This window comes from Aspergillus terreus, genomic scaffold, assembly GCF_000149615.1.
Source record: "Aspergillus terreus NIH2624 scaffold_8 genomic scaffold, whole genome shotgun sequence".
In the NCBI taxonomy this organism is placed as follows: Eukaryota; Fungi; Ascomycota; class Eurotiomycetes; order Eurotiales; family Aspergillaceae; genus Aspergillus; species Aspergillus terreus.
This window is the reverse complement of record NT_165931.1, coordinates 1107218-1121388: the sequence shown is the minus strand read 5'-3', so window position 1 is coordinate 1121388 and position 14171 is coordinate 1107218. Positions and strand designations below refer to the sequence as shown.

The 14171-nt window shown below is 52.5% G+C and overlaps 6 protein-coding genes across 6 annotated transcripts; 5 read left to right on the top strand and 1 right to left on the bottom strand.

Annotated features, from left to right (window-relative positions):
- Positions 1–1076: 1076 nt before the first annotated feature.
- On the bottom strand, positions 1077–1815 carry ATEG_06030 (uncharacterized protein; the record flags this gene model as incomplete). The annotated part of the gene is made up of 3 exons (XM_001215208.1): positions 1077–1289; positions 1361–1460; positions 1658–1815. The coding sequence occupies 3 exons, from the start codon at positions 1813–1815 to the stop codon at positions 1077–1079; spliced, it is 471 nt and encodes a 156-aa protein (XP_001215208.1).
- Positions 1816–2831: 1016 nt separating this feature from the next.
- ATEG_06029 (uncharacterized protein) lies at positions 2832–5801 on the top strand (the record flags this gene model as incomplete). The annotated part of the gene is made up of 8 exons (XM_001215207.1): positions 2832–2919; positions 2971–3725; positions 3788–4005; positions 4057–4395; positions 4721–4814; positions 4876–4930; positions 4978–5177; positions 5229–5801. The coding sequence occupies 8 exons, from the start codon at positions 2832–2834 to the stop codon at positions 5799–5801; spliced, it is 2322 nt and encodes a 773-aa protein (XP_001215207.1).
- A 564-nt stretch (positions 5802–6365) lies between these two features.
- ATEG_06028 (uncharacterized protein) lies at positions 6366–8382 on the top strand (the record flags this gene model as incomplete). The annotated part of the gene is made up of 7 exons (XM_001215206.1): positions 6366–6614; positions 6661–6771; positions 6823–6922; positions 6973–7039; positions 7090–7553; positions 7610–8183; positions 8292–8382. 7 exons carry the CDS (start codon positions 6366–6368, stop codon positions 8380–8382), a joined length of 1656 nt encoding a protein of 551 aa, XP_001215206.1.
- Positions 8383–8767: 385 nt separating this feature from the next.
- ATEG_06027 (uncharacterized protein) lies at positions 8768–9852 on the top strand (the record flags this gene model as incomplete). Its single annotated transcript, XM_001215205.1, has 2 exons — positions 8768–9045; positions 9099–9852. 2 exons carry the CDS (start codon positions 8768–8770, stop codon positions 9850–9852), a joined length of 1032 nt encoding a protein of 343 aa, XP_001215205.1.
- Positions 9853–10020: 168 nt separating this feature from the next.
- On the top strand, positions 10021–10924 carry ATEG_06026 (2-deoxy-D-gluconate 3-dehydrogenase; the record flags this gene model as incomplete). The annotated part of the gene is made up of 3 exons (XM_001215204.1): positions 10021–10137; positions 10208–10420; positions 10481–10924. The coding sequence occupies 3 exons, from the start codon at positions 10021–10023 to the stop codon at positions 10922–10924; spliced, it is 774 nt and encodes a 257-aa protein (XP_001215204.1).
- An 849-nt stretch (positions 10925–11773) lies between these two features.
- Positions 11774–13756, top strand: ATEG_06025 (uncharacterized protein; the record flags this gene model as incomplete). Its single annotated transcript, XM_001215203.1, has 2 exons — positions 11774–12866; positions 12915–13756. 2 exons carry the CDS (start codon positions 11774–11776, stop codon positions 13754–13756), a joined length of 1935 nt encoding a protein of 644 aa, XP_001215203.1.
- Between the last annotated feature and the right edge of the window lie 415 nt (positions 13757–14171).

The following is a 14171-nucleotide window of genomic DNA, read 5'->3' as shown; positions in this document are numbered from 1 at the left end:
ATGGGTGCTTAGATGGGAACTGTGTTTCTGTGGTTTTCCTGCTGTTGACTTATGATGCCGGTGTTTTGGCTGTTTGCAAAGTACCAAGTTGAATTACGAATTTCTCATTTTTCATGTATGCGTGGATTCCAGCCAGCGCTGCTTGAGATGTTCAATGTGTAGACAGTGTTTATCTCACTGTCCCAGGTTCACACCTATTGGCCGTAGACCGATCCCGAAAGTCGGAGGGTCACGCTTCGACTGTACAATCTGAATTGCCTGCGCTTCGATGTACCCTTTGGCCACCAGATGGCGTATGTATTCCATCGTCCACTCCTGACACCTCTTGTTTGTAGTCTGTATCAACCGATGAGTGAAACCCTGATCATAATGGAAAAGAAGATCCTACATCATTCACCGGGGCCATAAAATTCTCACTAACACCGGGAGCTGGTATCTGCGACGCCGCAACCTCGATGTCACCCTTGGGTTCGGTATGCGTAGCTTGACAGTCATTTGGCCACTCTACGATATGAGCCGAATCCACCTGCCCAATCGGACAAGTCTCGTAGGGAACGTCGATTGTAGCCAGATTGTAGCCCCTTTTGAATTCGTGAATGAATCCCATCATAGGCGCACCAACCACGTTGACTATGCTGCCTATCTGGGGGTTGGTCGTCGAAGGGACGAAGATGGCAAAGTGCGCGCGTTGGCTTGGGGCGGGACGCGTTAACACCAGGTATATCATACGAGGAGCCATTATTGAAGTTGTCTTTGAACTATTCTCTGCCGGGAGTAGACGAGTTGAAGACAGTCTAGGTTCGGATGGTTGCCTTGGATATGTGTTTCATGCAGGCAGCGCTGTAAAGAGGTCGTTTCTTTTCAGCCAACAGGTGCAGACGATTGAAGCTTGATTGGTTCATAAGCCGATTATTCATACAGACATACAACGGCGATTGACTGCTCCAATGTTTATCCCCCTTCAATCTAGAATCATCGCTTGCCTAACCCATACCAAAGCATGCCGTCGTCAGAACTCCGCCATTGACCACAGTAATTCAGTAGTCAGACCATCCTGTCTGGCCCTGCTTCGCCAGTTAAGAAGTATGGGTGCCTCTCGTGGAGAACGGGGTCGTAGTATATCCTGGACCCTCTTCACCGGCCAGATAACTCAAGAACAACAGATAAGACTCCTGATCGTAACTGTAGAAGCGATATAATTTCGACTTGTGGATCACCAGCTTGTCGTCCTCAAGATATGCGACGAAGATTCTCCCGTGGCATTCGCCCATGAACGACAGTAACATTACCTACCACAATATGGCGGAATTAGTCACATCCACCATTTCACTCTTCTTTGTATTGAGAAAGGGCAACTTACAGGTGCAACAACATGCTTCTCCAACCCATCTGTGTTCAAGCGCTGTATCATAACGCCCAAAATCGTAAGGACCTCTTCCCGAATCAAGGCATCCTCCCGCCTTGAATGGCAGTGTACATCAACTGTTTGATATGAGGCGTCTTCGCACTGAGGCGGAACCAGCACGCGCCAGTGTCCCAGTGTATTTTGTACATGGGGTAGGGAAGTCTGTAATCCGACAAGTCGATCGGAAGTTCGATAAAGCTCCTATCCACAGTTAACATTCCATCAAGCATAGAGGGACACAATCATCCTTACGAGACTCTCCAGCCCGATATGGTCTTCAGTAATGAACCTTTAGGCTTCCGGGGATATTGTGACATTAACCACGCTAGGTAGGACATGAGAACACCCAGGCGTCTTTCGAGCCGATCTCCAAACTGAAACTCAGGATAAAGTGGACCAAAGTGGACCATGATCGATAGAACGCTGGGAATTGCGAATACCTCTTGCGGTACCAGGAACACTCATATCTACCGGGTAGATATTCTGAATATCGGAGGCAGACCATGGTGTAAAGAAGGGGTTAGTCAGGTCATGGCGAAGCTGGATTCAAAGCGATCCATGGCAATCCGGGTCGATGAAAGGATCAGTCACGAGACTGATTGTCCCAAACATCTTCCGCAAAACTTTTATGGAGTGATCCCTCTGGCTGACCTTCTCCTCTGTTTCCTTGGAAAGCCTCAAGCCCTTAAGGGACTCCCGCAAACGGCGAAGAGTCACGCAAATGGTCTCACCAATCTGAGAGAACATGATGAGATATTCAGCTGCTTATAATGTGGAGAAGGAGCGGAAGGAGATAAAGAAAATGAAAAACGATAGAAGTAAAGGCGAGAGGGGACTGGGGGAAGTTGTGTCATCGTGTGGTATACAGATGACAGATTTATTGAAAGGTTTACTCCAACCAGGGAACCTTTCTTCCGTTTTTCCTAAAAGCGTAGTAGATGCAAGGAACTTCGCTGATGTATCTTTGCAGAGATATCGATATAGATAGGCTCTTCTATTGCAGCTTCTCCCGCATTCAGGCCATATCATCGTGCCGACTTCCTGGGGAAAAAGGCCCGTTTTAGATGCTGGCTGAAGGGATATGAGATGTTTGAATTATAGATTGCAGCCGCAGGCATACTTTACTATTTAATAGACGGCCTACCTACCTATATGTGTAGGACAGATACTGTAGCTCAGTGATACTGCGTAGGAATGCGCGTCCTATAATCAAAACCTCTTTCCACATCACCCAGTTACTCCGCATCGTCGCCTGTAGCAATGAGATCGCCGGGGATGCCCCCACGCTTAATCCCACGCCAGCTTTTCTTTTCCGACAAGGGACTAGATCGGTCATTCTAGATTGCGTGGGTTATATTATACTACAACATGACTTCTTACATCTGAATCATCTCCTGCGGGGAATCCCAGCCCAGGAAGCAATACCATGCGACTGACTCGAGACGAGATTGAAAAGCACAACAGCAAGGAGTCCTGCTGGGTGGCTATCCACGGCTCTGTTTACGACGTAACCGGTATGTGTAGTGTATCTTTCTCATTGATATCGATACTAACGTTTGAGCTAGAATTCCTCGCATCCCATCCCGGAGGCTCCCAAGTCATTCTCCGATGTGCCGGGAAAGACGCAACGGAGGACTTCATGTCCGTACACGATGCCGAGTTACTGGCTCAGGCACTCCCACCGTCCGCATTCCTGGGCACCATAGACACAGGGACCCTCTCTCCGTCGAACGACACCACCAAATCGTCAACTGAACCTCGTGAGACGAACACCCCGCCCCCGCTACGCAGCCTGATCAACCTGCACGATTTCGAGCACGTCGCCCAGAAACACCTGAGCTCCAACGCGTGGGCGTACTATTCGTCTGGGGCTGAGGATGAAATCAGCAAACGCCAGAATGCAAAAGCGTTCAAGAAAGTGGCGCTCCGGCCGCGCATCCTCCGCAAAATTCCTGCAGTAGACACCTCTACCACGATATTAGGAAAGTGTGTCTCCCTCCCGGTGTATATGAGCCCGACCGGGATTGCAAAGCTTGCCCATCGGGATGGGGAATGTGCCCTTGCGGCGGCGGCTGGACACGAAGGTCTCGCGCAGGTGCTCGCCAACGGGTCAAGCTTCTCGATTGAGCGTGTCATGGCTGCCCGGACACACCCTCAGCAACCCGTGTTTCAGCAGCTGTATGTCAACCGGGATATATCCAAGTCAGAGGAGATAGTTCGGAGGGCGGAGAGAGCCGGTGCGGGCGCGATATGGATTACGGTCGATTCTCCCGTTGTTGGGAAGAGAGAGATGGATGAGCGGTTGAACGTTGAGATGCAGGTATGTTCGCAATTGTTGGATCAGTATTAGTACCTTTACTAATGTCTGTAACTATACGACAGGGCGACGACCCCTCGCCGAAAGGCCAGGGTGTCGCCAAAACAATGGCTAGCTTTATATCCCCGTTCATTGACTGGGACATTCTGATCTGGCTGCGCGGACTCACCAACCTACCAATAGTCATCAAGGGGATCCAGTGCGTTGAAGATGCGGTCCTTGCATATCAACATGGAGTCCAGGGGATCGTCCTTTCCAACCATGGAGGACGTTCACAGGATACGTACGATGCCTGATATATATATGCCTTGGACGCTACGACTAACTAATATAGAGCCCAATCGCCGCTTCTCACACTTCTCGAGATCCGCCGATACGCCCCATCCTTACTCAATAGCTCCATGGAAATATACATCGATGGGGGCATCCGGCGCGGTACGGACGTTCTGAAAGCTGTTGCCTTGGGCGCAACCGCTGTGGGACTCGGCCGGCCTTTTCTGTATAGTCTTGCAGCTGGATACGGGGAGCAGGGAGTCAGACGGGCAATCGAGATACTACGGCAGGAGATTGAATCGAACATGGTGTTTCTTGGGGCGACCAGTTTGAAGGAGCTGGGACCACATCACCTCAACACCTCTCGGCTCGAGAGAGATGTGGTGGGATCGGTGAAGCTGTAGGATATAACCAATTGATTTTGATCGATAGGCCCAACACATCAGCCTATAACCGGAGTCCCTATCTGGAAATAGTAGAATGCATTCAGGAGAACGTTGGTCCGTCAATCAATTTTAACCCCCACGCTCGTCGGACTTCGGTCCTTTCGCCGAACCCCGCATCAGCTCTTTAATATAGACTGGCTTCTTGATATGCCACTCCAACTCAGTCGAGGAACAGGGTAGCTATGGAAACATGAGTGAACGCGTTGAAGTTCTTCTATATGGCCTGGGAGCGTAGGCTGACCCGTCTCCTCCATACTAGCAGTACTGATCTGTGTACAGCATCGGCTCCTTTTACGCCTTCATTCTCAGTCGCTCCGAAAGAGTACGATTAACCGTCGTTGCCAGGTCAAACTACGAATCTGTCAAGAAAAATGTAAAACTCTTCGACGCTATCATATGAGAAGCACCATGAAACTAACGCATTCCGATTTTAGGGCATTTTGCTGAAGAGCCAGAATCATGGAGAACACCGATTCTACCCCCAGAATGGTTCGATATACCACCTTTCATGTCATGATAAATCCTAACAAAAGCAGTCATCAGGTCCCCAAATGAAGTGAAAGCTCCTTTTGACTACGTCGTTTGTGCACACAAAGCAATTGACCAAGATACTGTGGCATCACGGCTGCGACCCACCGTCAAGGACGAAACCACGATAGTGATTATCCAAAATGGGGTGGGTAATGAGGAGCCCTTCCGAGCCCAATTCCCCAAGTCATCTATCATAACCTGCGTGGTATGTTAACGATGATGTGACACCAGAAGTTCAGAAACTAAAGTGTAACAGACCTGGGTAGGAGCAACACAGACAAGCCCTGGCGTTGTCCAGCACACCAAATCCGAGGACATGCAAATCGGACTGTTCCCAAATCCCACCGTAGATGCCTCACTCGAGCAAAGGCGCCTCGACCTCTTTGCTTCGCTCCTTGAACAAGGAAAAACCAGATTTCAAGTTCTCGACGACATGCAGCGACAACGCTGGGAGAAGGTCGTATGGAACGCCGCGTGGAACTCGCTCACGACTTTGACCATGCTGGACACCCAGAGTTGGCTTCGCTCCAGCGCTGATGCGACACCGCTGACTTTGAGACTGATGCGCGAGGTCATCGATGTGGGAAGGCGGTGCGGCGTGGCCCTCGAATATACGCTCATAGATGAGCTGCTGAGGAATATTAATGCAATGCCTGGGATTGGCAGTAGCATGCAGACGGACTGTAAGAATGGGAGGCCGATGGAGGTGGATGTCATCTTGGGGTTTCCAGCGAGGAAGGCGAAGGAGTTTGGCATGGAAACGCCAGTGCTAGATACGATTCATGCTTTGGTGCGAGCTGTGGATGTGCGGTTGAGGGCGTCTTTATAGTTAAAACACGCGTAGTTCGTCTCTACATGGACTGTTCACCCCCTATAGTTGCACCTTATAGAAACACTGTATCTATCACGCTCCGACATCCAACCGAGACAGCTCACGAAATAGCCTGAACACCTAGATTATCTGCCCCATTCTATGATATAAAATGCACACCCACAGGATGAGTGGTGAACCGTGTCATCTACTCGGCCTTCGAATCCTACAAAAAGAACTATAGCCATGGATGCTCTGTATTGAGGAGGGACCCCCACGAATAACACCCCACGCATCGTGGAAGCAAGTGCATGGATTCACTACCGTAGACTCAGCTATTCGTCTGCTCCTGCAAGCTCATCACCAGAATGCGGGGAGATACCCACCTCTCCGTGTTTCCCCATACCCCCCACGCACTCAGACAGATCATGAAGCTACAACGGGTAGTCTTGCAGATCAGTGGCACTACCCGTGTCGGATTATGTCTACATACGATGCGGAGAGGAGGTGAATAAAGGCTCTGTCCTGCGGCTGCATCGTTAGGAGACCTGAGCCCTATAGACGCAGCACGACAAGCTCAGAATGTCGGGCGAACAACCTACCCAGGTACCTATTCAACCTGTACCGCTAGACAGCAAGCCATCTACGACGCACGTCGAGGCGATGACCGAGCAACCGGGCAAGATCAATAATGGGGACACTGCTCTGGCGCTGTTCGACAACTTTGATGACTTGCACGAGGAGATCGATCCGGCTGAGAGCAAGCGGCTGGTTCGCAAGATCGATCTTATGATTCTGCCATACTTGGCTGTCTGTTATGCGTTTTACTATGTGGGTAGTCACTGGATGAAACAAGTATGGAGACTGATCTTGGTAGATTGATAAAACGACGCTGTCGTACGCTGCTATCTTTGGGATCAACGAGGACCTGGGACTATCCGGGGACCACTACTCGTGGCTATCGAGTATATTCTACTTTGGCTTTTTGGTACGAAAGTAATACAATCTAATTCTCTTGGTTTGAATCTCACAACTGCAGGTTTGGGCTCTTCCTACAAACTTGCTCATGCAACGGTTCCCAGTGGGCAAGTATCTGGGAGCCAACATCTTCATCTGGGGATTCTTCCTCATGCTTCAGGGTAGCACACCCATTCAATGACCGGATGATGCTTCATGCTGACCAGGGCAGCCGCCGCGAAGAACTTTGTTCAACTCGCCGTGCTGAGAGTTATATCCGGTGCCGCGGAAGCATGCGCGTAAGTCCAAACCCCACAACTAGATCTATATGCAAACTCACTATCGAAAGGGATCCCGCCTTCATGCTCATCACTAGTATGTGGTATACCCGGCGTCAACAGCCCATCCGAATCGGTCTCTGGTACACCGCAAATGGCCTGGGCATCGCACTAGGTGGCCTCCTGGGATACGCAATTGGCCAGATCAAAGGGGCCCTCCCATCGTGGAAATACGAGTTCCTCATCATTGGGGCGCTATGCGCCGCCTGGGGCATCGTGATCTTGGTCTTCCTGCCGGACTCGCCCGTCACGGCGCGCAATCTTTCCTCACGGGAGAAACGCCTCGCGGTCGAGCGGCTGCGCGATAACCAGACCGGCGTCGAGAACAAGACCCTCAAGCCCGCACAGGTGTGGGAGGCGTTTCTCGACTGGAAGGTGTGGGTGTTTCTGCTCCTGGGTCTGTCAGGCAATATCCCCAACGGTGGGATCTCGAACTTTGGGACGCTGATTATCAAGGGGTTTGGTTTTTCTACTCGTACGTCTGTCCTGTGTGCGCGGAGGAGGCACGAGCAGAGGTACTGACCTACGAAGTGGTTACCACGCTTATGCAGATACCCTACGGCGCATTCATCGCCCTCATGATCCTCTTCAGCATCTGGTTGAACGACCGTCTCCCCCCAAACAACCGTTGCCTCGTAACCGTTCTCTTCCTCCTGCCAAACGTAGCAGGCTCCTTCGGACTCTGCTTTCTCTCCCACTCGAACCAAATCGGCCGACTGATCTGCTACTACCTGACGGGGTCGTACAATGCGTCCTTCGTGTTGATTTTGTCGATCCTGACGGCCAATACTGCCGGGCACACGAAGAAGGTGGTGACGAACGCTATGATCTTCCTAGGCGTGTGCGCGGGCAATATCGCCGGCCCCTTCTTCTATAAGGAGAGCCAGGCCCCGCAATATCCGCTCGGCATCTGGTCGATGATCGTGTCGCATTTCGTCGAGATTGCGCTGGTGCTCGCCCTGCGCGTGGCGCTGGCGATGGAGAACCGTCGCAGGGACAGTTTGCAAGGTATTGGTCCCGACGGTGTAGGTGAAGAGGCGCGCCAGTGGGAGATGGATCGGACTGCGTTTAGTGATTTGACGGATAAAGAGAACCTGAACTTTAGGTACGTTTACTAGGTGTCAGTCTAGTTGGTCGAATGGAACTGATTGAGGCTTCGCAACTCATGATGGTTCTATGCTGTACATAGTAGGTATCTGTAGAACGCATGCAGACCTGGCGATGTCACATACGTGCAATTAGGAAATTTATCCGATGGAGGTGAACCCAGACAAGCACTCGCGGTGGATACGCAGTGGATCTGATATCCGATGATGATCGACTATATTTCTCCACGAATCGCAGAGCGTGGGGGTCCATCTCATTTTTTTCACCCCTCAGTTCCAGTCAGACAACGACCAACCCCACGCGGGGGACAGATACTATACAGACAATCATGCGGGCAATATAAATGCGCGCAGAGAAGGCGTCATTATGAGGGACGACACCTTGACCTCACCCATTGCGACAAAATGACCAAGATCAAGTCGATTGAGTACTTCCGCGTGAAGCCCCGGTGGCTGTTCGTCAAGGTCACCGATGACCAAGGCCGTTTTGGCTGGGGAGAGGGCACTTTGGAAGGTCATACGCAGGCTGTTGAGGGCGCGTTGGACGAGATTATTGCACGGATCGTGGGCTACGAAGCTGAGTATGCATATCCTGATTTTGGCTCTTGCGGCGGGCGCAATCGGTACTGATGCGCGAAGTGATATCGAGCACATCTGGCAGACCGTCTGGCGACTCGGGTTCTACCGTGGCGGACCTGTGTTCATGTCCGCGCTGGCGGGAATTGACATCGCCTTGTGGGATCTGAAGGGACGGAACCTGGGCGTGCCAGTGTATCAGCTGTTGGGCGGCAAGGTGCGTCAGAAGGTCCAGGTGTACGCCTGGATTGGCGGGGACCGTCCGGCCGATGTCGAAGTCGCAGCGTACGTGATACAAGCTCTCGTTGGTACAAGGATGCTGTTCTGATATCAACCAGGAAGGCGCGTATCGAACAAGGCCTCAAGTGCATCAAGATGAACGCCACAGAGGACGTGAACTGGCTGGACTCGCCGGCCGTGCTAGACTCATGCGTCGAGCGACTGAAGCAAGTCAAAGCTCTCGGGCTAGACGCAGGACTCGATTTCCACGGGCGACTGCACAAGCCCATGGCTAAGCAGCTCGCGAAGGCGCTGGAGCCGTACCGTCCTTTATTCATCGAGGAACCGCTGTTGTGTGAGCACCCAGAGGCACTCAAACAGCTGTCGGGCCTGACCACCATCCCCATTGCTTTTGGAGAGCGGCTGTACACCCGGTGGGATGCCAAGCGCTTCCTAGAAGAGAGCTCCGTGGATATACTACAACCGGACATTGCGCACGCCGGAGGCATCTCCGAGACGAAGCGCATTGCAACGATGGCGGAGTCGTACGATGTGGCAATCGCGCCGCATTGTCCGCTTGGGCCCATTGCGTTGGCTGCGTCTATCCAGGTTGCACTGTCGACGCCGAACTTTGTCATCCAGGAGATGTCTCTGGGAATGCACTACAATGTGGAGGCGGGCGATATTGATCTGAACAGTTACTTGGTGGACAAGTCGGTGTTTGAGATCTCAGAAGGATACGTGCAGGCGCCGTCTGGGCCAGGACTAGGAATTGAAATTGACGAGGCGTTGGTGCGCAAGATTAGCCTGGAGACAGAGCCATGGCCCCCCAAGGAGTTTTATGGGCCTGATGGGAGCATTCGCGAGTGGTGATGGCGTTTCCCTAGCATAATGAAGATCACTTTTCCATACTAATATGACCCCAGCCTCGTCAATGCGGGGACGTGGGGGGATTTGGAGGAATAGAACATAGATATCCTATAAATAGGTCGCTCCCCCCTAATCCTTGCTCTGATGCATCGAACTGTCTCCCGCTACACCATGGATCTCTTCTCGCTCGCTGGCAGAACCGCTCTAGTCACCGGGGGCACCCGGGGGATTGGAAAGCAGATGGCGATTGGGCTGGCGGAAGCGGGTGCCGATGTGGTGCTTGTCCAGGTTGGTCATGGGCTTTCTCTACGAATCCTAGATTAATATACCGGCTGGAGGCATGGACTAACTGGCGCAGAGGGATGCTGTCAACCAAGACACCAAGCAGAAGATCGAAGCGCTTGGACAGAAGGCAACCATTTACACAGCGGATCTGGCATCCCGACCAGCCATTTCTGCGTTGGTTACTAGTGTTCTGAACGATGGACACGATGTTAGTGTCCTACTGAATTGTGCCGGTATCCAGCGACGGCACCCGGCCCATCAGTTTCCTGACGAAGACTGGGACGAGGTATCTCCCAAAACATGGGTCCAATGGCATTTGCTAGTCATAGTACTCAATTATTGATAGGTCCTGCAAGTCAACTTGTCCACGGTATTCAGCCTTTGCCGCGATATTGGGGCCTACATGCTGAAGCGTACACCCGACTCTAACGGCCACCGAGGAAACATCATTAACGTCGCATCGTTGGTTTCGTTCCAAGGAGGTCTGAACGTACCTGCGTATGCAGCAGCAAAGGGAGGAATTGCACAACTGACCAAGGCACTGTCCAACGAGTGGTCTAGCAAAGGGGTGAAAGTGAATGCCATTGCACCGGGGTATGTGGCGACCGACATGACATCGGCGTTGATGCAGGATCCGGAGCGGTCAAAGAGCATTCTGGACCGCATCCCAGCGGGACGATGGGGCCAGCCAGAGGACTTTAAAGGAGTGACGGTGTTCCTGGCCAGCCGAGCGAGTGGATATGTGACGGGAGAGGTGTTGACGGTGGATGGTGGATGGATGGGACGGTAGAGGGATTTCAGACATTCTCGCTTGTTTCAGATAGCTCAACACACCGAGTTGGATCTTTTTATAGCTTTGATGTTCTGGTACTAAAGTGCCAAAAGAGCTCATCCACATCTATATCTCGGGAGATATCGTGCCCGTCACTATCCACGAAATCCGCGCAGTAGTATTCTCCGTCAGCCTCAAAGAAGACGTAGTCAGCATTAAAAGTCCACATGATCATGCAAAATGTGGTCAGATCATCATCTTCAGAAGGCTCCTGGTCGCTATCGTCCTCTGATGTCCACGCAGCCCACCAATCTACGCGGTGAAGCGCCTTTTGGTCGGTGGTCCACTCCGGGGGAGGAAAACGCTGGTTGTCTGTTAGGGCGTTGGTATATGAGCAGCTTAATGGAAAACTCACCGGATGGGAGGTGATCTCCTTTGTTGTGTACGGGATGTTCAGACTGTCCAAGAAACAGAAGGCCAGTAAATTGCACTTTGAGGATAAAGGTTCTGGAAGGGCAAGTCATGTCTAGGACAGGCGATAGGGGTATATTGATGAGATATGCCATGTATGTAGAGACAATGACCACATCATTATACAAGAATGATGGTGGAACGGAATAGTGGACGGTGTCGCACTCTGGAAATCTGGAAGTATAAACAGCACGAAAGCGTCAGGATTAGTCATACCTTACCATAGTTAGTTAACTAAGGTAACTTTGTACTCCACCACCAGATCTCCATCCAAACTTCCTTTGGACTTCATTCTTTTCTTCTTCTCAATTCCTACCCCCGTGTAACCGATCGTCCAGTGGCTTTCTCAATCGCTTCTCCCTTGCTGCATGCAGGGGGCTGTGCTGTCTGCCCGCCATGCCGACCTCCAGCACTTCGTCACCGGTTAAGCGCCCTGCGTTGGGCCGTCGTGCCGTTTCCTCCCACGCCGTCGTCACTCGATCGTCCTCCACTCTCACCGACTTGAGCGATACCTCGTCTTCGACCACTGTCTCCCATCAAAAACGCCCTCACCACCATCATCGAGCGCATATCGTCGGTGGCGGTCATCGTGCGCACCATCGCAACCCATCTGGGAAGAACCTGAACAAACTCCAACGTCACCTATCCAATCTCACCATCACCACCGAAGGCGGCGGTCGCCATCATCAGCGCAAGAAATCCGCCCCAGCGACCCCAGCCGCTAGTCCTCGTGGCACCCATCACGTCCGATGGGATGGCGCCGTGCTGGACGACGACGACTCGCATCACACCAGGGCCTCGATGAAGAAGAATTACTCCTCTCCCGCCTTGCAACGTAACAGTTCCGGTGTCCTCGGGAAGAAGGCTCTCGTCACCAACCGCCCGCATACCAGTTCCGGAAAGAAGAAAACAGTCGGCTTTGAACTCGCAGACTCCGACAACGACGACGCCGAATGGGAAGATACTACTCAGTCCCCTGAAAGCACCAGGCGTAGCTCCGTCGCCCAGTCTAAGGAAAGTGTCGAGAATAGCGCCGCCGTTCTCGTTGACCCCCTCACTTTCGTCAAACGCCCCTATCCGCAGTTCCCTCGGGCCACCAGTCTGCCTGAGTCTACCAGTAAAAGCTTCGGCGAGGGTCAACTGTCGGACGACGACGACGAGAACGACCACGACGAGAACGAAAACAACCAGAGGAAACGGTCGCAGTCTCCCGAACCCGACGAACAGCAACCATCGAAAGACCACGGTGATATCGCTGCCCGTCTTCTAAGCCCATCTCACTCCGCCAAAGCGCCTCCCGCCATGTCGTCCATCTCAGCGACCGCAGAACCCACCATGGTCGACTCTGTCTCCCGAACCGCCTCCCTGACGAATCTAAACCTGTCATCCACCCATGATGGCCCCCGACGACCACTTTCATCTTCGAATGCGACGCTCGCCAACACGCCCGGAATCCATACTCATGCAACATCATCCTCGATCGAAGGAGGTGTGTCGCGGTTTATCAAGAGCGGCTTGCCTTCTACTTCTCGCACAGATTCCGATCCCAACACACCCTCGTCCTTCCTGCCGCACTATCACCCCCAAACACCGCCCTCTCCGAACCGCACCTCGGGATCCAGAAAGTCTCGCGCATCACCTCCATCTCGACCCCCGGGCGCCGAGCCCCCATCCCGCACGCAACAGAAGCTCTGGCTGCAACGCACCGCCGCATTGAACACCTCGCCGCCCGATGGACACGGCGCCTCGACTGCCGCCTCCCCCTCCACCATGGATGCTGCCATCATCGCCGCAAGTCAGCCACGCCCCGGATCCGCATTCTTCGATGCCGGACGGGCACTCGTGAGCGGCGCATCGCGTCCGGGAGTCGCTCCCTCCCACGATACCGAAACGAAACATGTCCGCAAGACGTACGAAAAGACCGCCATGGAGTTGACCGTCGTCCGGCGATTCCAAACTCCCACCGCAGACAGTTTCCAACGACTGAATGCCATCCTTAATGTTACCACAGCGGAGACCCGACCCGGCTCGTCGCTAGGCAAGCCTATCAAATCTGCTCCGACTCTGACCAATCTGAAATCGAACGCTAGTCCGCGAGCCAACAGCGCCAGCCCAGAGCCAAAGCAGCTCCTCAGCCGGAAACAATCAAACATCCGCCCATCCGCGTCGCAAACCTACCTCGAGGCTGATGACGACACGACCGAGTCTGACCTGGCCCTCAGACCCAAGTCACACCCGGCGCATCGTATCCTGTCCACCTCCGATGAAGGGATGCACAGCCACACGGACGCAGACGCCCCAGGCCCTTCGCTCAAGGATGAGGCTGAAATGATGATTCGACGGATGTGGGAGAGCAGGGAAGTTGCGATTTCGGGGTAAACGTTCTCGCATTCAATATACGTCACGTACATACGCTCTGCTTTTATGTTTTTTTATCGAGCAATACTGGCGCACGGGTGCATTATAGCGCATACAGTTCAATTTGTTTACGCGGTGGCTGCAACCGATGGGTTCGTTCATGATGGTTCGTTCAGAGTGTGCTGTGTATTTATCTCCTTCTCCAGTATAGATACTTCAACTTAATGTAATTACCTTGAAACACGATAATTGTACTCAAGATCAGCATTAAACTGTGTCCCATTTTCTACATGTATTCTTCCCGAGCGGCGCCAGTACAAAGTAGAACTCGAAACAGCAACGACGGGTACCAACCTGCTCGAAGCGTCATGGAATATGCAAGGTCAAAATCCATGAATATACCTAGCTGCTTTTGTTAAGTTACTTCTGCTATCTG